Raw genomic sequence first — 23,538 nt, 5'->3', positions numbered from 1 at the left:
AACATCAGCACTTGAAGTACTTCAGGTGTTCTTTCTCTTTTCTGCCTTTTTTCAACTGGCACCACAGGCTCTGACACACTCTTTGTCACTTTCACTAAAAACTTATCCAATGAGGACTGTTTCTATCTTCTTTTCAGAATTCCTCAAAAGGGTGAAATTGTTTGGTCTTTCAGTAAGTTCAATTTCTGCTTGTCAGAGGTTTGTCCGGATGGTACTTCTCTACAAAGTTTTGAACTTCTGCCCATTTTGCACACATTTCTTTTATCAAGAAACTGGGGGCATCCTCCCTTATCTCTTCCTCACTTGAAATTTTTTCGGCCACCTCTTGTTGCTGCTGCTTCTGTAGTTCCTGCAGCTCCTCAGTGCTGAGCTCTTCACAGTGTTCCTCCACTAACTCCTCAACATCACCAGCATCGACCTCCAGACCATTGGATTGGCCCAAAGACAAAATATCCTGTACCCTCTGTACATGCAGGCTTGGGGTCAGCCTCAAACCCTTCGAGGCCTCTCTGAGTCATGGCTTCTGACCCTGAATTCATCCATGCTGAATTCATTGTCCTATAAAAGACTTTGTTCCAGGCCTTATAAGGTTAAGGCAGTGCAGGATATTGAAAAGCTCCTTCTAGAATTCTGTGAAGGTCCACTGGGTGTCAGAGGTGATCTCAAAGCACCTCTGGAAAAGTGCCTTAGTGTACAACTTTTTGAAGTTTGAAATGACCTGCTGGTCCATGAGCTGGATAAGAGGAGTAGTGTTGGGATGGAGGAACCGTACAGTGATGAAGCTGAATTCCTCCAGTAACTCATCCTCCAAGCCTGGAAGGTAAGCAGGCACATTGGTCCAAAAGTAGAAGAGCTTTCAGAGGCAAATCTTTCTCGAGCAAATATTTTTTCACTGAAAGACCAAACACTTCATTTATTCACTCCATGAAAAATTGCCTCATGACCCAGGCTTTTCTGTTTGCCCTCCACATCACATGGAGTTTGCTTTTTTTTGACATTGTGCGTCTTGAAAACTCATGAGTTTTCACTATGATAGACTGGTAGAGGCCTAAGTCCTGACAAGCATTCCCACACAGTAGAGTGAACCTGTCCTTCATTGGTCTGTGGACTGGTAATGCCTTCTCCTCTTTCGTGAGGTAAGTTCTACTAGGCAATTTTTTTCCAATAAGCTCCAATCTCATTACAGTTAAAAAATGGTGGGGAATAAAACCTTGAGCCTCTCCATAGTCTTGAAATTCCCTGACGAATTCATCAGCAACGTTTTTGTTAGCACCTGCTGCCTCACATGCCACTTGACACTATGGATGCTGGTCTTCTTTTTAAAATTATTTAAAGCCATAGCTGGCCTTAAAAACTTCAACACCCTCATGACTCTGTTCCGGTTTATTTTTCAAAAGATCGACATGCAACACTTTCACTTTTTCACATATCATGGCTTCCGACACACTGTTGCCCACTAACTCCTTCTCGTTTACCCAAATTAATGACAGCTTTTCAACTTCCTTAAGTGGGAACACTACTCTGTTACTTCTTTAACTCCTTTCACAACATCAGCCTTTTTTTTTAATTGCTTCTTTATTCTTAATGATGGTGGAGACCGTCGTTCTAGGCATACCGTAGTCCCTCGCAAGATCAGTAGTACAAATACCATTCTCATATTTACCAATTATTTCTTTTTTTGTGCTCAGTGGTGGTGCGAAGAATTTTCTTTTCTGCTCAGCTCTATCACTGCTCATTTTCTTAGGCCCGTGATGAGGGAAAAAAAACACGAAAATACACAAAATGACCACGGAAGGTAAGACAAGACTGCAGTGGGATGTGCACAGGGCAAAAGCTATTGCGTGACTAATGTGACCCTTTGTTTCTGCTAGAAAGGTTAGCGAGTCTCAGGCAACCAAGTCCAACAAGTTCTAGCTTGCATGTCCAGTACCAAACAAATGTTGAATACCAGGACAAAATTTTTGCTTCAGAAATTCTATGCAGTACCAAATTCGATGAGTTTCAAAGCAATTGAGTACCAATGTATGACTGTACATACAAGGTCTTTTGTGCCTGGTTTTTTCAATTAGCCAGCCAAGAATTTTTAATCTGGCAAAACTGTCCTTCAAAACTGAGGGTGAGTTTGAAGTCTTAATAGCTAGACAAAAAGTGAGGTTAGACCATATGTTGGTTCACAAAACAGATTTCCATAAATTTAAAAAGATTGAAATCATACAAATCATTTTTTCTGATCATAATGGAGTGAAAATGGAAATCAATAAAGGTAGAAAAAGGGAAAATTCACAAATATGTGGAGATTAAACAAATCAGTGGGTCAAAAGAAGAAATTTCATTCGAGACGAATAAAAACAAGAAAACAACATATCAAAAGCCTATGGGGGAAGTGAATTTGGCTCAAAAGATAGAGCATCCACCTACCACATGGGAGGTCCATGGTTCAAACCTAGAGCCTCCTGACCTGTGTGTTTAAGCTCGCCCATGCACAGTGCTGATGCACACAAGGAGTGCCCTGCCACGCAGGGGTGTCCCCCGTGTAGGGGAGCCCCACACACAAGGAGTGTGCCCTGTAAGGAGGGCCACCCAGCGTGAAAAAGTGTAGCCTGCCCAGGGTGGCGCCACACACACGGAGAGCTGACACAGCAAGATGAAGCAACGAAAAGAGACACAGATTGCTGAAGATATTCAACATGTCCCCTCCCCTTCAAACACAACGGGCCTTTGTGACTGCCTTGACCAATTGAGTATGGTTAAAGTGATGCTACATCATATACATGGTTAAGCTATAAAAATACTATGCATTTCTGCCTTGTTCTCATGGAACACTAGCTCTTAGAAGGGAACCACTACGATGTAGAAAAGCCTAAGCAACCAGGAAGAGTATATGAACTAAGGTCCACAGCCTACAGCCCTGGCTGAGCTCACAATCTACAGCCAGCACCAATTATCTGGCCAGGTGAGGGAGCCACCCTGAAAGTGGATCCTCCCTGAGCCAGTCAAGATACTCCAGCTGATGCATATGGAAGAGACAAGCCATTCCAGCTGAGCCCTGCCCAAACTGCAGATTTGTAAGCAAAACAAGCCACTAAATTTTGGGGTGGTTGTTATTCAGGTTAGATAAGCTAACCAAAACTAATAAGAGAAAGACAACTTAATAGAAAAAAACAGACAAGAAAATGGAACAGATAATTCACAACAGAGGAAAACCGAATAGACAATAAACACATGAAAAGGTGTTCAACCACATTAATAAGGGGGGCAATTCAAATGAAAACTACAGGTGATACAATTACATACCTATAAGTATAACTAATATTTAAAAATCTGGCAATGCAACTTATACATACTCAATTACTTCAGAGTTCCACTGCTTGGCCTATTGCTTAAAGACATGTGTGCTCACATGCACTAGCTATGTACAAGAATGTTCATATCAAATTCTTCATAATAGTTAAAACCTGGAAAACAGTCCAAAAGTCCATCAACAGTATAACAGATAAATTGTTCTATATTCATAGTGTGGACTAATACACAGCAATGAAAATGAAGCACAGACAAACAATACGGATGAAATATCTAAGATAGTATTAAAAAAACACATTACAATTTCATTGATGTAAAATTTTTAAAAAGGCAAAAAGAATTGTTTTGTTTAGGGATTCATACACGAAAAATAAAATTGGAAAGAAATGTAAGGAAGTAACTACCTGAAAATCCAGATTAATGGTTACTCCAGGGGCATAGAGAGGGTTGTGCTTAGTGAAGGGCATGCAGGAGTCTTCGGGGATGTTGACAACATCCTATTTCTTAACTTGGGTGGTAGTTACATGTGTGCCTATCCCACAATAATTCATTAAGGACTATATATATATATTTATATATATAAATACACACATTTCTCTCATATTTTCACAATGTATGTAATAAAATAAACGCTCTGGAGAAGAAACTGTCATTTTCCAACTAAGACACTGACCAAGGAACCTTTTGTTTTATGTAAGACCCATAAACCCTGGGAAGAGAGGTTGGCAAGAATTGCTCTATATCACAAAACCAAAGCCCTCTGACAATAGCTGGGGATATTTTACACTGAAATATCATTTTTAAATGTACTCCTTGATGATAAAATAGAAAATAGTTTTTGGAGACATAAAGAAAGGACATCAGGATCACATGCATTTTAAATTTTTAACAAAATTTTACAACAGGGAGTCTACATGAATGCATGGAAAATGAAGCCGGTGGTATGGACTGACAAAACACTTCCATTCAGGAAGCACTTCTGAAATGAAGAAGGACCTCCAAAAACCTGCTCCACCATAAAAACAATGAGAACATCGGCAGAAATTGTCAAATTCAACTTTTTCAGAACTCCAGGAGTTAATTAAAGGCTTATGACTATCTGAGGAGAATTTACTCAAGAAAAACAGTACAAACCGTAAGCTTCGTGGTATTTTAATTTGTCCCATTCCTATCCCCTTCTCCTAAACTCCATGGGAGTCTCGAAAACCAGCAGTGAATTAGCTCCTGGAGGGGGAATAATGGGCTTGGAGCTCCCCAAAAAACACCATCCCTAGAAAACTGTCATTATTTGGCTTGTCGAGTAGCTCCTTAGAAAATTCCCATTCACAGCGTTGATCTTTATGTGAGATTTGAGAAAAGGCCTATGCCAGCATCTTTGTTAAAAGCATCCAGCAGCTGCCTGAGCAGGCAATACCATTTGGAACAAACAAGAGGCTGACCAAAAACTTCCAAGGCAAATCTGGAGAAAAAGATGTCCTAAGGGCTTTGAAAAGCTCTGACATATTCCTGGGGATCAAGAAACCCATGGGCATGTTGCAGCAATGCAAATGACCCATGATAGACCTCAGAAAAAACTCATTTCTCACCTCTGGTCTATCCTGAGACACTGCACAAGCAGGAATGATGGGTAGGGCAGCAGTATAAACTCCAAAGCACTGGGTGCACTACTACAAACACACAGAACCCCTTGGAAAATTCAAGAGGCTTACAGGTTTAAGGCATCTGAGGAAAGCCCTCTCAAATCATTAGCTGAACATTTTCTAACTGAGCAGAGACTTTAGTGGCTGCATAAGACAAAAAATAAAAAATAAAAAAATAGAGCCTTTACAGAACTAATCCAAGAAAGGCAGCAGCCACAGAAAGAACAAGTGGGAGGCTCCCTGATTTCCAGAGTTACCACATTATAATCATTAAAATGCCCAGTTATCAACAAATAATTATGAGGCATGAAAAGAAACAAGAAAGTATGCCCCAGGCACAGGAATAAAAGCAGTCAAAAGAATCTGTCCATGAGGAAGGACAGACATTGGACTTATTAAACAAAGACTTTATACCTGCTATTTAAACAGGCTCAAAAAGTTAAAGAAAACCATGTAGAAAGAACTAAAGCATGAGAATGATGTCACATCAGAAAGAAAATATCAGTAAAAAGAAATTATAAAAAGGTACCAAATAGAAACTTTAAAAAAGTACAATGTCAGTCTAGGTTGTTGCTGTGTTTCTAGCAGTGTGTCCATCTCGTCTCCATTGTCTAGTTTGGTGGCATACAGTGGACCATAGTATCCTCTTATGATCTCTTTTATATCCGAGGGGTCAGTGGTAATGACCCTCTTTCATTTCAGATTTTATTTGCATCTTCTCTTTTTCTTTTTTAGTCTAGCTAAGGGTTTGTCAAGTTTGTTGACAAAGTTGACAAAGAATCAACTTTTGGTTTTCTTCTATTTTTTATGTTTTGATGTTCTTCATCTCAATTATTTCTGTTCTAATCTTGGCTCTTTCTTTCCTTCTGCTTACTTTGGGATTAGTTTGTTGTTCTTTTTCTAGTTCCTCCAGGTGTGCAGTTAGGTGTTTGATTTAGCTGTTTCTCCTTTTTTTAAATATAAACTGAGGGTTATAAATTTTCCCCCCAGTATTGCCTTCACTACATCCCATAGGCTTTTTTTTTTAAGATTTATTTATTTCTCTCCCCTTCCCTACCCCTCCCCCCCACCCCAGTTGTCTGCTCTCTGTGTCCATTTGCTGTGTGCTCTTGTCAGCGGCACCAGCTCATGCATTTATTTACCTACCATATATCTATTTTCATTGGTGAAAAAGCTCTTCAAATCTTTTGTCCATTTTTAAATTGGGACTTTTGTTTTCTTCTTAGTGAGTTCTATAGATTCTTTATGTATTTTGTATACATATCCTTTATCAGGTATGTGATTTGCAAATATTTTCTCCAAGTCTGATGCTTGTATTTTCATTCTTTTAATGTTAACTTTGAAGGACAAAAGTTAATTTTGATGAAGATCAACATCAAATTTTTCTTTGTGGCCTGTGCTTTTGATGTCATATGTAAGAAATTTTTGCCCAACTCAAGGTCATAGTAATTTTCTATGTTCTTATATAAGTTTTATAGTTTTAACTTTTACATTTAGATCTGTAATTCAGTTTGAATTAATTTTTATATTGGATGTGAGGTATGAATTAGGATTGTTATTTTTTTTTGGTATAAGGATATCTAATAATGCTAGTAGCATCATATGTCGAACAAATTTTCCTTTTTGAATTTAATTGCCTTTGCATTTTTATCAAAAGTAAATTGACCATATGTGCCTAGGTCTATTTTTAGGCAACTTGTTCTGGTCCATTTTTCTATCTACCTATTCTTTCCCCAATACCCAACTGAATTGATGATGGAGCCTTGTAGTAAATTTGAAAATAAGGTCATATGAAATCACCAACTTTGTTCTTTGATTTGGCTATTCTAGTTCCTCTGCCTCTCCATATAAATTTTAACATATAAATTTTAGCATCAGCTTGTCAATTTGTACCAAAAACCCTGCTGGGATTTTGTTTGAAATTGCATTGAACCTAAAGAACAGTTTGGCAAGAATTGACATCTTAACAGTATTGAGTCTTTAAATTCATTCCATGAATGTGAAATATCTCTCCATTTATGAGGTCTTATTTGATTTCTTTCATCAGTGTTTTGTAGATTTCTGCATGCAGATCTTGTACATATTTGTAAGCCTTATACTCAAGTGTTTTATTTTTTTGGAAGCTATTATAGTTGTTTTATTTTGAATTTCAATTTTTAATTGTACATTACTAGTATATAGAAATATAATTGATACTTTTATATTAACTTACATCATCTGCCCTTGCTACACTCACTTATTAGTTCTAGTAGCTTAAGAGTGATGAAAGCTGACCTTGTTACCTTGTTCTGATCTTGAGAGAGGAAATCACTCAGTTTTCCACCAATAAATATATTAGGTGTAGGATTTTTTAAATGCCCTTTATCAGTTTGAGGAAGTTTCCTTCTTTTCCTAGTTTGCTGAGAATTTTTATCATGAATGCATACCAAGTTCTGTCAAACATTTTTTTTAATCTGTTGAGGGGATCATATAGTTTTCTTCCTTAGTCTATTGATATGGTGAATTACAACAATTAATTAATTAATTTTTTTTTTTTTAGGTACTGGGGGCCAGGGATTAAACCTGGGACCTTGTATGTGGGAAGGTGGCACTCAACCACTAAGTCACATCGACTTCCCTGAGTTGCTTTTTTTGTTTTGCGTGTTGTTTGTTTTTCTCTTTTTTTCAGGAGACACCAGGAACTGAACCCAGGACCTCCCATGTGGGAGGTGGGGGCTCAACTGCTTGAGTCACATCTGCTCCCAACAATTAATTTTTGAATGTTGCATTAGCCTTGTATTCCCAGGATAAATCCCTCTTGGGCATGATTTGTTGATCTGTTATCCTTTTTATCTTCGTTGGATTTGATTTGCTTACATTTTGTTGAGGAATTTTGCATTTATGTTTATGAGGGACATTGGTCTGTAGTTTCCTTTTTTCTTTTTTTTCTTCTTTTTTTTTGAGGTACTGGGACCAGGGATTGAACCTGGAACTTCATATGCAAGAGGCCAGTGTTCAACCACCAAGCCCTGAGTTGGCTCCCTTGTCTGTTTGCTCAGTATTTTTTGCTCCTTGTTTTTCGCTCATTGTCTGCTCATCATTTTTGTTCATTGTCTGTTTTGTTTTCTTTAAGAGGCACTGGGAACTTAACCCAGGACCTCCCATGTGGAAGGAGGGCACTCAACTGCTTGAAACAGTTTCACTCCCTGCTCGTTTGGTTTTGCTCATCTGCTCATTGTTTTTTATCACTGTCTGCTTGTTGTTTGTTCGGTTTTTTTTTTTAGGAGGCACCAGGAACTGAACCCAGGACCTCCCATGTGGGAGTTGGACAGTCAACTCCTTAACCATATCCACTCCCCTATAGTTTTCTTTTAATGTCTCTTTTGGTATCATGATATTGCTGGCTTCATAAATAAGTTGAAAAGTGTTCTTTCTTTTTCTGTATTTTTAAAAAATATTCCTAGATTTGGTAATATTTTTTCTTTAAATGGTAGAACTTCCCATGAAACTATCTCAGCCTAAAGATTTCTATTTTGGAATTTTAACAACAAATTCAATTTTCAAAATAGATATAGGATTATGCAAGCTATCTATTCCTTTTTAGATAAACTTCCAAATTTGTATATGTCAAAGAATTTGACCTTTTCATCTAAGCAATTGAATTTGACGGAGTTTTTTGTAGTATTCCCTTATTATTGGTTCAGTGTCTGTAGTATCTGTAGTAAGGGCCCTTTTATTCCTAATATTTATAGTTTGTGTCTTCTCTCTTTTCTTGCTCATTCCGGCCATAGGTTTATAAGTTTTTATCAAATAATAATTATTATAGGTGCTCATTATGTGTTATACATCTTTGAAAGAATGTTGTTTATCATTTTATTTGAATATTCAAGAATCTGTGTTTCCTATTGTCATCCTCTTTTTTACAAATGAATACTACTGAAGACTGGAGATTTTAGGAAACTTACCTACAATCTGACATCTAAAATGGCAGACCAATGATTCAAACACAAGGCGGGCTGACTCCAAATCCTTTGCCTTTGACCACTCTGCTTTATTGACTGATATAATGGATGAATTTATTTATTTATTTTTTAAAGATTTATTTATTTATTTAATACCCCCCCGCCCCCCGTTGTCTGTTCTCTATGTCTATTTGCTGCGTCTTGTGTCTTTGTCCGCTTCTGTTGTCGTCAGTGGCACGGGAAGTGTGGGCGGCACCATTCCTGGGCAGGCTGCACTTTCGCGCTGGGCGGCTCTCCTTATGGGTGCACTCCTTGCGCGTGGGGCTCCCCTACGCGGGGGACACCCCTGCATGGCAGGACACTCCTTGCGCGCATCAGCACTGTGCATGGGCCAGCTCCACACGGGTCAAGGAGGCCCGGGGTTTGAACCGCGGACCTCTCATGTGGTAGACGGATGCCCTAACCACTGGGCCAAGTCTGTTTCCCCATAATGGATGAATTTAAATCAACCCATGAAGAAAATCACCTCCCTCATAGTATAAGGAGCAAACTTTTCATTTTCATCATTGAACTTTAATAACTGCTGTTTTCTGTCTTTGGCTTCTTCTCTATAGCCAACATAAAATACAGAACTCTTATTATAAAGTCTCTGGAGATCTGTTGCTTCTTCCAAAAGTTTAGACCACTAAGACCAGGAAGCTACCTAGGAGAGACAATATTATAGATTTCTGGTTGCCACAAAATACTTAGTGAATTTTCAGAACATGGGTGCTTCTGAGGCCTTTCAGTGACTGGACATCTAAAGCTGTTGTCCTAATGTAATCCATTCTTGGTAGACTGGAAATAAGAGCCTTGACTCTATGCCCTTCTCTTTAAAATGCAGGTATTTCTTCTCCTTTATAGATACAGTAAATGCTTTTCAAAATAAAAGCTGACATGGGAGCAGATGTGGCTCAAGCAGTTACACTCCCACCTTCCACATAGGAGGTCCTGGGTTCAGTTCCCAGTGCCTCCTGAAAAAACAAAAACAAACAAGAAAAACAAACAAGAAAACAAACCAACTCAGGGAACCCAGTGTGGCTGAGTGATTGAGCATCAGCTTCCCACATATGAGGTCCCAGGTACCTCAAAAACATAAAAAATAAAAACTGACATAGCCTGCTTGTTTCCTCAGGTCTGACAGTAACCGCTGTAAAAGACTCAGGAGAATGGAATTTGGAAGCTGGGGCATTAGTACTTGCAGATGCAGGCCTTTGCTGTATTGATGAGTTTAATAGCCTCAAGGAGCATGACAGAACCAGTATCCACGAAGCAATGGAGCAACAAACCATAAGTGTTGCTAAAGCTGGGTAAGAGTTTCTTTTTTTAAAAAAATTTGGTAATAGTGAGATTAATATATGATTAGGGGACAATATGAACTGTTGAACTGTAGGTGTGTTTAGTCCTCTCGGGAAATTATCAGCTATCACCCTTCAAACATATGTTAAGGTTTCCCTTAATTAGACTGTGGAGGTTTGTAGGGAAGTAAAAATAAGTTGTTAGGGAAAAGAAAGGAAAAACTTAAATGTAAATGTAGGTTGAATACATGTAGGGTGCTCATGAAGAACTTTCAATGCATGATTCACCTTATTCTCTCTTTCATTAAAAAAAATATATATTGTATGCCTACTCGGTGCACACTGTTATGCTAGGAATTTCACCCAGGCCCTGAGACGGGAAACTGGCCACAAAGGCTGACCACCAAAGAGGCAACAAAGGACAAAGCCAAAACTCTTTCAGCCCCTAGTAACCTGCTACTGTTATGGGTTTAGGAACACTGATCAGGCAGGTAGGGCTGCCAGCAGAGACTTCAAACAGTAGTAGGTACTTGGAGCCAGGCAGACACTGTTGTATATAGATTCTGTGAAATCTATTTATACACAGTAGGATTTCCACTAGCAAAAAAAAGGAAAGGAGCAGAGGGCAGAGCAGTATATAGCCCATAGGAAAAGGGTACAAGAAAGAATTAGGCAGAGCCATTATCAGATTTATTCATTTGTTCACTCATTCAGTATATATTCATTAAGAACCTGCTATGTGAGCAGTAACATTATGACGATGTTATTTCATCATTTGTGACAAATATGTCACAACAGTGTAAATTGTTGGTGGTGGGGCAATGTATAGGAATCCTGTATGATATGCATGATAGCTTTGTTAACACACAGCTTCTCAAAAAACAAAAACAAAAAAATCTGCTATGTGAAAGGAAGAACCAGTTCTTTGAGGTATTCGCTATTTTATTGGGAAAGATAGACAAAAATAGTAGCAAAGTGGTAAGCCCATAGTAAAAGTGTTATAGGAGAACATACTTTAAAATAATTATTGCTTCTGAACTCAGTAGCAGAGGAAATTAGAGGTATAGTTCAAGCGTCTTGAGAGACTACTTTCTCTTCTCATTATGTTTCCATTTAATACCACTTTTAGTGGGTTGGTTGAATATACAGCTTATTTTGATATGTCTTTTCCAGAGGAAATCTGGGACATTTTGCAAGATTCCTAAATAGCCTTTACATCAGGAAAAATTGAGACAAATGCTATGAAACTGTTTTAGAAAAGGAGAGAATTAGTAGTGATAGAATAGAATAAATCCTTGGAAGTAAAAATAATCATTTCTACTGCCCTTACCCCCACCTAAGTGTGAATTAGTACAAATCTTTGTTCTGTCCATTTAAGTATGTTGTCAGTTTCAAAAGAAATGTTCTATATCCAGACGGTTCACTTATGGTACCCAGAGTTTGTACAATCTTGTCAAAACTACTTTATTCACTGGGACACTGCTTCTCACACTATCTGTGGTGAGTGACCAGTTTTGGTTTTTTTTCAGTTCATCACAGAATGATATTTCTGTAAAATACAATAAAATGAATTCTTTAAAAAATAAAGTCATACGGAATATAAGCACAAGTTGTAGAGAGCTGTAAGAGCATGTCACTCCCATACTAATGAGAAAAACTAGATAATCCACAAAAATCATAACTTCTTCTGAATTTATCAGAGACCTAAAGTACAAGTCAACCTAGAGAACTTAACTCCAAAGTGTGACAAGCCCCTCCAAGGAGAGATGAGGCACACAAACTGTTTTACCTTTGATTGGCTGCCATCGAAGAAGAAATGTAGAAAGTAAGTGTGCACTAGTGTATCAGTTTAGAATAACCGGGAGCCCAAAAGAGAAGGAGTTCTCACTTACTTGCACATTCTTCTCCACCATGCTCCACTAAATTAAATTGGGCAAGGAAGACCACAGAGACCTCACCCCACACCACCTCATCTGTCACATAGGCATGTAGAAGTGATTTGACTACTGCTGGGGAAAAGGTACTGAACACTGCCTGCTTCCCCAGACCTTTTTCTCTTACAAAGCAAAACCCCTAAGTCTCTCTGGGTGGAGAAAGAAACATCTCATCCCCAGGACCCTGTGGGAGAGTATAGAAGCAAAACCCTTCTGTCTCTGGAAGAGGATAGAAAATCCTCCTTCCCTTCCCTAGGAGCCAGACAAAAGGTACTGTTTCTGGGATAAGGATAGAAACAAAGAGGGAGGGGTAGGAAACCTTCTTAGTCCAGGATCCTGACCCAGTACAAAGTGGAGATCTGCTGCCATTGCAGGAGGGGCAGAAAAAATCTCACATGCCCAAGAACCATCCAGATACATGTCAGGATTCAACTGCCACAGATGAAAAGAACAGAAAAGCTCACAAGTGTCCACCCTGTGCCACCTACCCCCGAAACCACCATAAAGATTCTGCCTAGCACTAGGAAATCAAGAACCACCCCGATCCCCAAAATGAGCCTAGCACTTAGTAGTAAACAACAGCAGTCTCCTCCTGGAGGGAACACAAGAATGTGGAGAGAGACTCCTTCTGTGTTGCAGATATACTGTGAATGCTAAAAGCTGAAGATGGAGCAGAAACACTGAAACACTAATTCTTCAGTATTGCACTGCAACTCCCACCCTAAGCACAAGGTAATGGCAGCTCAATGCTGAAAGAACTTGAAATCTGTGATGTACCTAGGGTAAAGAGCAACAGTAGTGTCCATACCCAGCTCAACTATAATGGTATTATAGGCACCAACAGGCTTACGAACGGATATACCCTCTTCTGGGTGTAAATGCTGTTTATCTCAGTCTCTACTATTGGTCTACCCACAATGCCTGGCATTCAACAAAAACTTACAAGACATACATAAGAAAGAAAGGAAAGAATACAGGTAGGAGGAAAGAAAGGAGGTAGGAAGGAAGAGACAGGGAGAGAAAAGAAAAAACAAAGTTTTCAAAAGATAAAGCATCTAAAAAATTTTACTGGGTAATGAGACAGATGTTGCAATTATCAGAAAAATACTATACAGTGGGTTGAGCTGCTAAAAGGATTATTGGCTCAGGGTTTCAGGGGCTAGAAGTCTTGCTCCCTCCCAGGTTTCTTATCTTCTGGGTGGCTGGCAGTCATTGGTATGCTTTGGCTTTTGTCACATGGCAGCACACATGTTCGTGTCTTCTTTCTCTTCCGGGTTTTGTTGGCTTCCAGCTTCTGGCAGTTCCCTATGGCTTTCTTCCATGTCCAATTTCCTTTGCTTACAAGGACTCCAGCTATACTGGATAAAGGCCCACCGTATTCAGTTTGGGCACACCTTAACTAATAACATCTTCAAAGGTCCTTTTTACAAATGGGTTCACACCACAGGACCAGAGATTGGAAACTGGACATGCCCTTTGTGGGGGACATCATTCAATCCACAATAGTCTGCTTTCAGCCAAAAATTCACATTCTTCCCACAAGCAAAATACACATTCATTCCCTTCCAGCATCCCCGAAGCCTTAAGCCATTTTAAAACAATGCTAAATACAAATTCTCATCAAAATCACTTATGGATGTGGCCCATCCTCTCCTGGCCCTGTGAAACCTAGAAAACAAATTATCTGCCTCCGATATATAATGGTATAAGCTAAACATTCCCATTCCAAAGGAAGAAATTGGAATGAAAATAGGGGCCATGGTCCCAAAACAAGCAGGGCACGCTCCATTAGATTTCAAGGTCTCAGAGCAATATGTGGCTTGACTCTTTGTCCTCTGGGTCTGATGGATTGGCAGCCCCACTCCTTCCAAATGTCTGTACAGCAGCCATGCTCTGTCAGAACACTGGGGGTAGGCCCACCCTCTCCAAGTCCTGGGATTGTGGCCAAGCTGTCCGCAAATGCTCAGGCACAGGCCCCGCCATCTCTAAGCATTGGGGTAGTGGCACTTTTCCTGAACAAAGTGGCACAAGGTCCACCCCATCTAAGTGGAGGGGCAGATCTGCCCTTTCTACACTTGTGGGTAGGCCCACTGTCTAGGCTCAAGATTAGGTCAGACTGCAACTTCTGTGATTCTGCCCTTGAAGTCATTTTTCCTTCAGTTCCTTTTTTGTCCCTTTCAGCCATTGCCTCTATTGAAAGTTCACAAAACCTTTGCTGACTTTTTGTGCAGTTGCAGGGTGTCCAAACTTATAGAACTTTCCACAGCTCCTTCCTGGATAACTGCATTTCCAAACTTAATTTCCACTGAAATGGCTGATTGGATCCATGTTCAACCACGCCCTCTTTAGGAAAGAGTGGTTCAGTTAAACTTTCACGTGGAGCCCTATCCTCTGGCGACTTTCTTCCCGAAAGCTCTGGGAGGTCCCTGACAGAGCTAGATCTAGCCCTAGTTTTAGAGCACACTACCTGGAAAGACTGAGAATTTTCAGAATCATCAATTTCTGGTTCCTTTGTGCTTATGAGTTTACTTTTTAGCTTATACCTTTCTTCTCACATTTTACTATAATTTGCAAGGAGAAACCAGGCTGCACCTTCCGCATTTAGCTTGGAAGTCTCCTCAGCTGAATATCCAAGTTCATTGCTTTTAAGTCCAGCCTTCCCATTCCAGCATAACACAATTTGACAAGCACTCCGCCATTTATAACAAGGATCACCTTTTCTCCAGTTTTCAGTGACATGTTCATCATTTCCCTCTAAGGCCTCATCAGAAGTGTGTATTTAATGTGCATAATTCAGTAGTCTCTTCAAAGAACTCAAAGCTTTTTTCCATCAAATCTCTACCCATTATCCAACTCCAAAACTGTTTCCACATTTTCAGGTATTCACAATAGCAGCACCCCCTTTCTGCGGCCAAAGACTGTTTTAGTTTCCTAGCTACTAAAACAAGTACCATATAGTCAGTGGGCTTAGCAACAGGAATTTATTGGTTCAGGGTTTCAGGAGGTTAGAGGGCTTGTTCCCTCCTGGGGTTGGTATCGTCTGGCTAGCCCACAGTCTGGTGTTCCTTGACTTTTCCATTACATGGCAGTATACACATGCAGTGTCTTCTCCTTTCTCTTTTGGGTTCCTTTGACTTCTAGCTTCTGGGTTCGCCCTGTGGCTTCTCCTTCTGTGTCCAATTTCCCTTGCTTATTAGGACTTCACCCATATTGGATTAAGGCCTGCCCTCATTCATTTTGGTACCCCTCAACTAATATCTTCAAAGGTCCTATTTACAGATGGGTTCACATCCACAGGATCAGGGGTTTGGACCTGAAAATACCTTTTGGGGGGAACATGATTCAATCCCCAACACGTTCCTACAATATCAGAAATGAAAACTACTTTCAGTGGATTTCTAAGCAAACTGAGCCCAGCCACGGAAAGAGTTGGTGAATTTGAAGATAGGTCAGTAGAAATTATCCAAAATGAAACACAGCAGCGGAAAGAGTAAGTAAATAATTAAAAACAGAATAGAGGGAAGCAGACATGGCTCAACTGATAGAGTGTCCGTCTACCATATGGAGGTTCCAGGGTTTGATCCCCAGGGCCTCCTATCCCATGTGGTGAGCTGGCCCACATGCAGTGCTGCCAGTCACAAAGAGTGCCGTGCCACACAGGGGCACCCTCACATAGGGGTGCCCCATGCACAAGGAGTGTGCCCCACAAGGAGAGCCGCCCCACATGAAAAAAGTGCAGCCCACTCAGGAGCGGCCCACACACATGGAGAGCTGATGCAGCAAGATGACAACAAAAAAGAGATGCAGTTTCTAGTGCCACCGGATAATGCAAGTGGACGCAGGAAAACACACAGCGAATGGACACAGAGAGCAGACAACGGGGGCGGGAAGGGAAGAGAAATAAATAAAAAACAAATCTTAAAAAAAAACAAAAACAAAACCTAGAACAGAAGCCAAGAGATATGGGATAATACCAAATGGAGTAATAAATTTGTTTAATTAGAGTCCCAGAAGGAGAACAGTGGAAGGCAATGGGACAGAAGGAATATCTGAAGAGACAACAGACAAAAAGTTAACAGACTAAGTTAATGAAAGATAACACAGATTCAGAGAGTTCAGAGAACTTCAAGCAGGATAAATACCAAACACATACACATGCATGCACACTCACACACCTGCACACAACAGATCCAGGCACATCATAGTCAGGTTACTAAAAACCAAAGACAGAGGAACTCTTAAAAATGCCAGAGGGAAAAAGGAAACATCTCATAAAGTGTAACTAGGATGAGAATTAAAAAGAAAAATCTGTCAACCCAAATGATAGCTTTCAAAATTGAAGGAAAATAAAAGATTTTTTTACATAAGCAGAACAGAAAATTTATGGCTGGCAGAGCTACAGTACAAGAAATCTTAAAAGGAAACTCTTCACACAAGGACAAGTATGATTCCTAATGAAAATTTAGATTTACAAAAAGAAAGAGCAAGAAAATGATAAAAATAAGGGTGATTACCTTTTCTCTTGTAATCACTTAAAAAATAAATTATATATTGTGGAATATATAATACAAAAAAATATGACAGTATAAAGGATGATAGGAAGGAAATGGAAGTATATTATCATAGGATTCTTATAATATACATGAAGTGGTATAGTATTATTTGAAGGTAGTCTGTGATGAATTAAAAGATGGAAACCTTGATAAAACAACCACTAAAAAATAACTAAGCCAATTGTGAACATAAAATGGAATCATAAAACGTAATCTAACAGAAGGTAGAGGGAACAAAGAACAAATGGGACAAGTGGAACACATTTAACAAGATGGTATATTTTAGCTTTTTTTTTAAGGTACCAAGTGCTGGGGATTGAGCCCAGAACCTCATATGTGGGAAGCTGGTGCTCAACCACTGAGCTACATCAGCTTCCCTGAGTTGGTTTTTGCTTGTTTGTTTTTGTTTTTTTTCAAGAAGCACCAGAACCAAACCAGGACCTCCCATGTAGGAGGCAGGTGCTCATCCACTTGAGGCACATCCACTCCCAAGATGGTAGATTTTAATTCAGCCACACAAATTTTATATTAATGATAAATCATGTAAACAATAAAAGTCCGAGATTGTCAGATAGGACAAAAAAAAAAAAACAAGACCCAACTCTATGCTATCTAAAAAAAATGGACTTTAAATTCAATCATTTAGGTCAGTTAAAAGTGATGGAAAAGGGAAGCAGATGTGGGTCAAGTGATTGGGCTTCTCCCTTCCACATGGGAGGGCCCTCACTCAGTTCCTGGTGCCTCCTAAAAAAGACAGCAAACTGGTGCAATGGGCAGGTGCAGCGGGATGATGCAACAAGATGATGCAAAAAGAGACACAGGGAAAAAAACATAATAAGAGACAAAACAAAGCAGGGAACAGAGGTGGCTCAAGTGATTAGGCACTTTCCTCCCACATCAGAGGTCCCAGGTTTGGTTTCCGATGCCTCCTAAAGAAACAGGGTAAACGAACAGACACAGCAAGGGCAAAACAACGAGAGGGTGGAGAGAAGTAAATTTTTAAAAATCTAAAAAAAAATAAAAACAATGTGGCAAATCTCATATCAATTACTGATAAGTGAATTGATGCTTTTTAAAAAATGATGGAAAAAAATTATACCATGGAAACACCAAAACATTACAGGAAAATGAAACTACCAACCAATATCCTTCCATGAACATACACAAAAAAATTCTTACCAGTTCTTGAGTAAATTGAATCCAGCAATATATAAAGGATTGTACATGATAGCCAAGTGTAATTTATCCCAGGAATGCAAGATTGGTATATAATTTGAAAATCAATCAATATCATTCACAATAGTAACAATAAAAAAGAAGAAGCATATCATCCCAATAGTTGCAGAAAATCATTTGAGAAAATTAATGCCCTTTCAGATAAAAATTCTCAGGAAACTAGAAGGGAGGTCCTCTGCCTCTTTAAACAGCATCTATGAAAAACCTATAAGAATCTCATAATTGCTGGTGAAAGACTGAATGTTTTCTACTTAAAATCAGGGGCAAGTCAGGGATATTTGTTCTCACCATTTCTGGCTAATATTGTGCTGGAAGTCTTAGTTCAGTAAGGCAAGGAAAAGAAATGAAAGACACTTGCCTTAGAAAAGAAAAAGTTAACCTGTCTACATTTTAAATGATGTGATCATCCATATAAAAAATCCCAAAAGGAAGAGTATGTGGCTCAACCAGGTGGGCACCCACCTACCACAGAGGAAGTCCTGGGTTTGAGTTCTGTTGCCTCCTAAAGAAGACGAGCCAGACGCCACATTCACTGCAATGAGCAAATACCTAAACGAGCAGATGTCACAAACCTGCAGACACCACAGCCCATGGGGAATAGATATGGCTGAGGCGATTGGGTACTCGCCTCCCATGTGGAAGGTCCCAGGTTTGGTTCCCAGTGCCTCCTGGAGAAGGCGAACAAACAATGAGCAGACAGACAAGAGAACCACCATCTCAGGGGGGATAAATTAAAAATAAATTAATTAAATAAAAAGTAAAGAAAGAAAGAAAGAAAATCCCAAAGAACCTCTAAGAAAATTACTGGAACTAATGGATTTAACAAGGTCTCAGAACACAAGTTCAAATATAAAAATCAATTGTATTTCTACATCCTGGCAATGAACAATTGGAAATTGAAATAAAATATACAATTTATATTTATATCCAAAACTATGTAATGGTTTACAGATAAATCTAGCAAAATATGTTCTGGATTTGTGCACTAAAAGCTACAAAAGGTTGATGAGAGAAGTTAAAAGGGACTTAAAAAATTAGTGAGTTATACCAAGTTTCATTGATCAGAAGACCTGATGTTTACTTATTTTAACTTACTGTAACTTAAGTTCTCCCCAGAGTGATACATAGAATCAATGCAATTCCATTCAAAATCCCAATAGGCTTTCTATAGAAATTGACAAGCGGATTTTAAAATTTATATGGGAAAACACAGGAACTAATATAGCCAAAATAATTTTTTAAAAGAACAGTTGGAGGACTTATTTTATTTCAGGACTTACTATAAGATTACAATAATCAAGACAGCAAAGAATTAGTATAATGATAGACATAAGTATCAATGGAAAAGAATACAGGTCCATAAATAGACCCACAGTTTTATAGTTAATTGACAATTGATTTTCAGAATGGTGCCAAGGTAATTCAATGGAGAAAGGACAGTCACACTTGGACATCCATGTGCAAAAAAAGATCTGCATGCAAATGTTTCTAGGAGCTGTGTTCATAATAACTAAAAATTGAAAACATCTGAAGTCCATCAAATGGCAAATGGTTAAAATTTTGTACATCAATGGAATATTACCAGCAATACAAAAGAAGACTATTAATACATGCAGTATAGTGTCTGAGTCTTAAAAGCATTGTGCAAAGTGAAAGATGGCAGCCACAAAAGGCTACATACTGACTGCATTTATATGACATTCTGAAAAAGGCAAAACTGTGAAGAGATAAAGCAAATCAATGATTTTTAGAGGCAAGGGCTTAGGAGGTGGGGATTGACCTCAGAGAGGCACCTAAAATGGTGAATAATATAGTATGTAAATTTTACATTAATAATCCTTAATTTTAAAAAATGTATAAACCCATATATTTATTTTTGGGTTCACCAGACATAAAATCACTGTCAAATTGCTATTGAAATTTCTAAAGTCTTACTTTCTGTATTCATTCCTTCCCTGACGTTAATGTATGGACCTACACAAACTTTGGGTAACATAACACTTAGAGCCCTGCTGGTGGGCCTGCAGAGAAAGACACCATGTCAGGAGAGATTGGAAAGGGGTGGAAAGAAACTGATAACAGGGAGGCAATGCATTTATCATCAGTAAAATCCTCTTTGGACTGGAGTGACATTTTCCGAAGGAAACAATTTTAAGGAAAAATCTTCAGATTGGATTTTTTTCCTGTCACTTGGTAAACGAGAGGACTTAAAACTACAGGGTGAATATTTGAATTTTAATAATTTTGCTACTCTTACTTAAAATTAATTTTTCATTGTTCTTTTTTTGAACCATCTGTCAAATGTATAATGTATTGAAAGGAGCTTTTGGGAAGCGGATGTGCCTCAAGTGATAGGGCCTCCGCCTACCAAATGGGAGGGCCAGGGTTTGATCCGTGGGGCTTGCTGGTGAAAAAGAAGAGAAAGCATGCCTGTGTGGCGAGCCCAGTGCCCACATGAGTGTCTGCATAGTGAACCAGTGCCCACACAGCGAGTCAGTGCCCACATGGCAAGCCAGTGTCCATGTGGTGAACCAAGTGCCTGCGCGGTGAGCCAGTGCCCATGCAAGTGAGTCACACAGCAAGATGATGATGCAACAAAAAGAGACGAAGGGGAGAGTCAAGGTGAAGCACAGCAGAGACTAGGAATTGAAGTGGCGCAATTGACAGGAATCTCTCCACGTCAGAGGTCCCCAGGATCGAATCCCAGCGAATCCTAGAGGAGAAAGATGAGAAGAAAAGACAAAAAGAGAAATGGATACAGAAGATTACAGCAAATGGACACAGACAGCAAAAACAGCAGGGTGTGGGGGTCGGGGAGGTGAAGAAAAAAATGTATTTTAAAAAAAGAAGAAAGGAGTTTTGCCTGGGAAATGCTTTGCTTTAATAAACTTTTTTCAAGAGCTTCCTTATTAGACCACTAAATCATGTTATTATGGTGCTTAGGCAATGTTATTATGGTAATTATTATGTAAAATATTTGTATTATTAAAATTTCAAGATAAACTTCAAATGCTTCTGTTTGTTTTGGCTTGCATCCAGAGTTTAATACTTCTTTGTATAGTGTTGGAGAGGAATCATGTCCCCCATAAAAGGCTTGTTCAGATCCCAACCCTTGGTCCTGTGGGTGATCCCATTTGTAAGTAGGACCTCTGAAGATGCTATTAGTTAAGGTGAGCCCAAACTGAATGAGGGTGGACCTTAATCCAGTGAGGCTGGAGTCCTTATAAGGAAGGGAAATTAAACACAAAGAGAAAAGCCAAGGGGAGCATCCAGAAGCTGGAAGTCAGCGCAGCCCAGAAGAGAAAGGAGACGACGCTGCCATTGCCTCACCGTGTGATGTAAGAGCCAGGGAACACCAAAGATTGCCGACCAGCCAGAAGGTTCTAGCCCCGGCAGGAAGCAGGCCTTCAGCCTCCGAAACTGTGAGCCAGTGAATTCCTGTGGTTAAACCAGTCTTTGTATGGTATTTGTTTTAGCAGCCGGAGAACTAAAACATGGATCACAGCTGCTATTTTAGCCTTACCAACTTCTCTGTAAGAATTTATACTTTTCACAGTATAAAGTTTTCAGCCTATATATTTCGTTTAAAGATTATTATAATTTGCTGGGTTCCAGAAATTACAGAATTTTTCTTCTCTTGGTGGCATTCTGTTTGTAATGTTCCCTTCTCTTCCATGACCATCTCCCCCCAATAACAATTTCTGAATCCACAAAGACATTTATACTATTTTTATTATTATCATGCATTTTAAAAGGTATTCGTGGTTCTCTAAACATTGCATGGCTGTACAGTCATGTAATAATATTCTTTGGTTTGTCCTTTTGTTTTATCTCCAAATAACCCTTACTCTGGAAAGGATTACTTTTTTCCTGATCACTTTAATGAAGACAGTTCGTGATTACCTCATAATAGCAGAGTTTGGCTTGCCATGGTTGCCTCTGAGCTTAACAGTGGACTTCTAACCTATCCCTGAGGATGACAGGGCCACCACATCCTGATAAACATCTACTAGTGGCTGCTTTTGGTTCTGAACATACTGTTTCTAATGTATGCCGAACAGGAAATGTATTCCAAACAGAAACTTACCATAACTCGGATTATTCAAACACTTATATTTTACTTAAAAAGCAAGCAGTCCTACAAACTGAGTTATCTTCTACGTTGGATTGTTAGGCTCTATGTTTGCCACACAGAAGAAACAAGAACCCCTGGGAAGGCAGGTGTTCTGTCCAAGAGATAAAATACTTTTCCATAGAAGTTAACTTTCTTCTTCATGAATTACAGATAAAGTTTCTTAAAACTGCCACTATCACCACTCCATAATGACAGAGATCCAACAATAGCAGATAGCAGTGAATGCCCTTTGGTTGAAGTATAGCAATACTAAATTGTTGATATTCTTGTTGAAAAGGCAATGTGGTTGTGGTGGAAAGAGAATGAGCTTTGGGATCAGAGAGCTAGATTCAATTATAACCTTCCTTACTGCTTTCTGTCCTTGTGCAAGATAGTTGTCTCTGAGCATCAGTCCCTCATCTGTGAAAAGGAAGTCATAGTACCTTTCCTGCAGAGATTTCTTGACTTAGAATTGAGTACAGAACGCCAGCTTCCTGGCTCAGTGCTTGCTAAATAGTCAGTAGAGGCAAGCTGTAACTATTTAAGTGCTCTTTTTAAAAGACTGTTTTCTTTTTTTTTGATTTTGAGAAGGAAAAATGGTTTATTGACGGCCGGCCGGACTCGGGAGCTTTCTCTTTCAAACCTGAGTCTAAATGACTGTTTTCTAGCCCAATATCCTCTTCTGCCAGAGTGAGAAGATACTTGTGACTGTTAAATAATTTTATTTCATCTGTATATGAAGGTATTTACAGGATGCCCTGTTTCTGAACTCATTTGAATAGTTTCAGAATTATTACACCAATGCCATGACCAATAACAACAGCCACAAAAAACTTACTAAGTAATATTCAAGCTTTCTTTGACGTTCTTTGCTTGTGCTTAGAATATATTCCATACAGATTATATACTGTTAGAGTGCATATTTGAAAGGTATTTGAATTAATTCCTTGTGTGGTTATGCTATTGATACGATATACACTTAGGAAATAGATTTTAAAATTTCTTTTTGTGTTTACTTCATGTGTTTGCTTTTTTAACCTTTTTGATTTAATTTTATTTTCTGAATTTATAAAACATGGCTCAAAAGTCAAAACTATATAAAAAGATGTACCAAAGAAATCATACTCCTATGCCTTCCCCTTCCATCCTATTTTCTCTTATCCCTTACAGGTATCCTTTTTATTTGTTTCTGATATATCCTTCCTGTGTTTCTTTTTATAAAAATAAGCAAAACCACACAAGTGTATGTGTGTGTTTGTGTGTATTGTGTATATTGCTGGCCAAAAGAAGAAAAGTTTTCTTTGATCTGGAGACTGAGGAATAGATAAGGTTTTTCCAAAGGGTAAAATCAACATCCTGATAAATGCTTTATGTCTCTAGAGACATTTTCTGGAGAATCCTGCATTTGACTGTTAGCTGTCTATTGTGCCTTAGAAAGTTTAACAGGCTTCTACTTAGGAGGATTGAACTTAAGATTCTGAAA

General features: G+C 38.9%; 1 protein-coding gene across 3 annotated transcripts in view; it reads left to right on the top strand.

Annotated features, from left to right (window-relative positions):
* MCM9 (minichromosome maintenance 9 homologous recombination repair factor) overlaps nt 1–23,538 on the top strand; it is an 89,215-nt gene that overhangs the window by 45,810 nt on the left and 19,867 nt on the right. For all 3 annotated transcript variants that reach the window (XM_058307338.2, XM_058307337.2, XM_071218643.1), the window contains one exon: nt 10,056–10,230. In XM_058307338.2, the coding sequence (XP_058163321.1) occupies nt 10,056–10,230 (175 nt within the window). The remainder of the gene's footprint in view (nt 1–10,055; nt 10,231–23,538) is intronic.

This window comes from Dasypus novemcinctus, chromosome 11, assembly GCF_030445035.2.
Source record: "Dasypus novemcinctus isolate mDasNov1 chromosome 11, mDasNov1.1.hap2, whole genome shotgun sequence".
NCBI lineage: Eukaryota > Metazoa > Chordata > Mammalia > Cingulata > Dasypodidae > Dasypus > Dasypus novemcinctus.
Note: the sequence above shows the minus strand (reverse complement) of the source record. Positions and strands in the feature narration are given on the sequence as shown.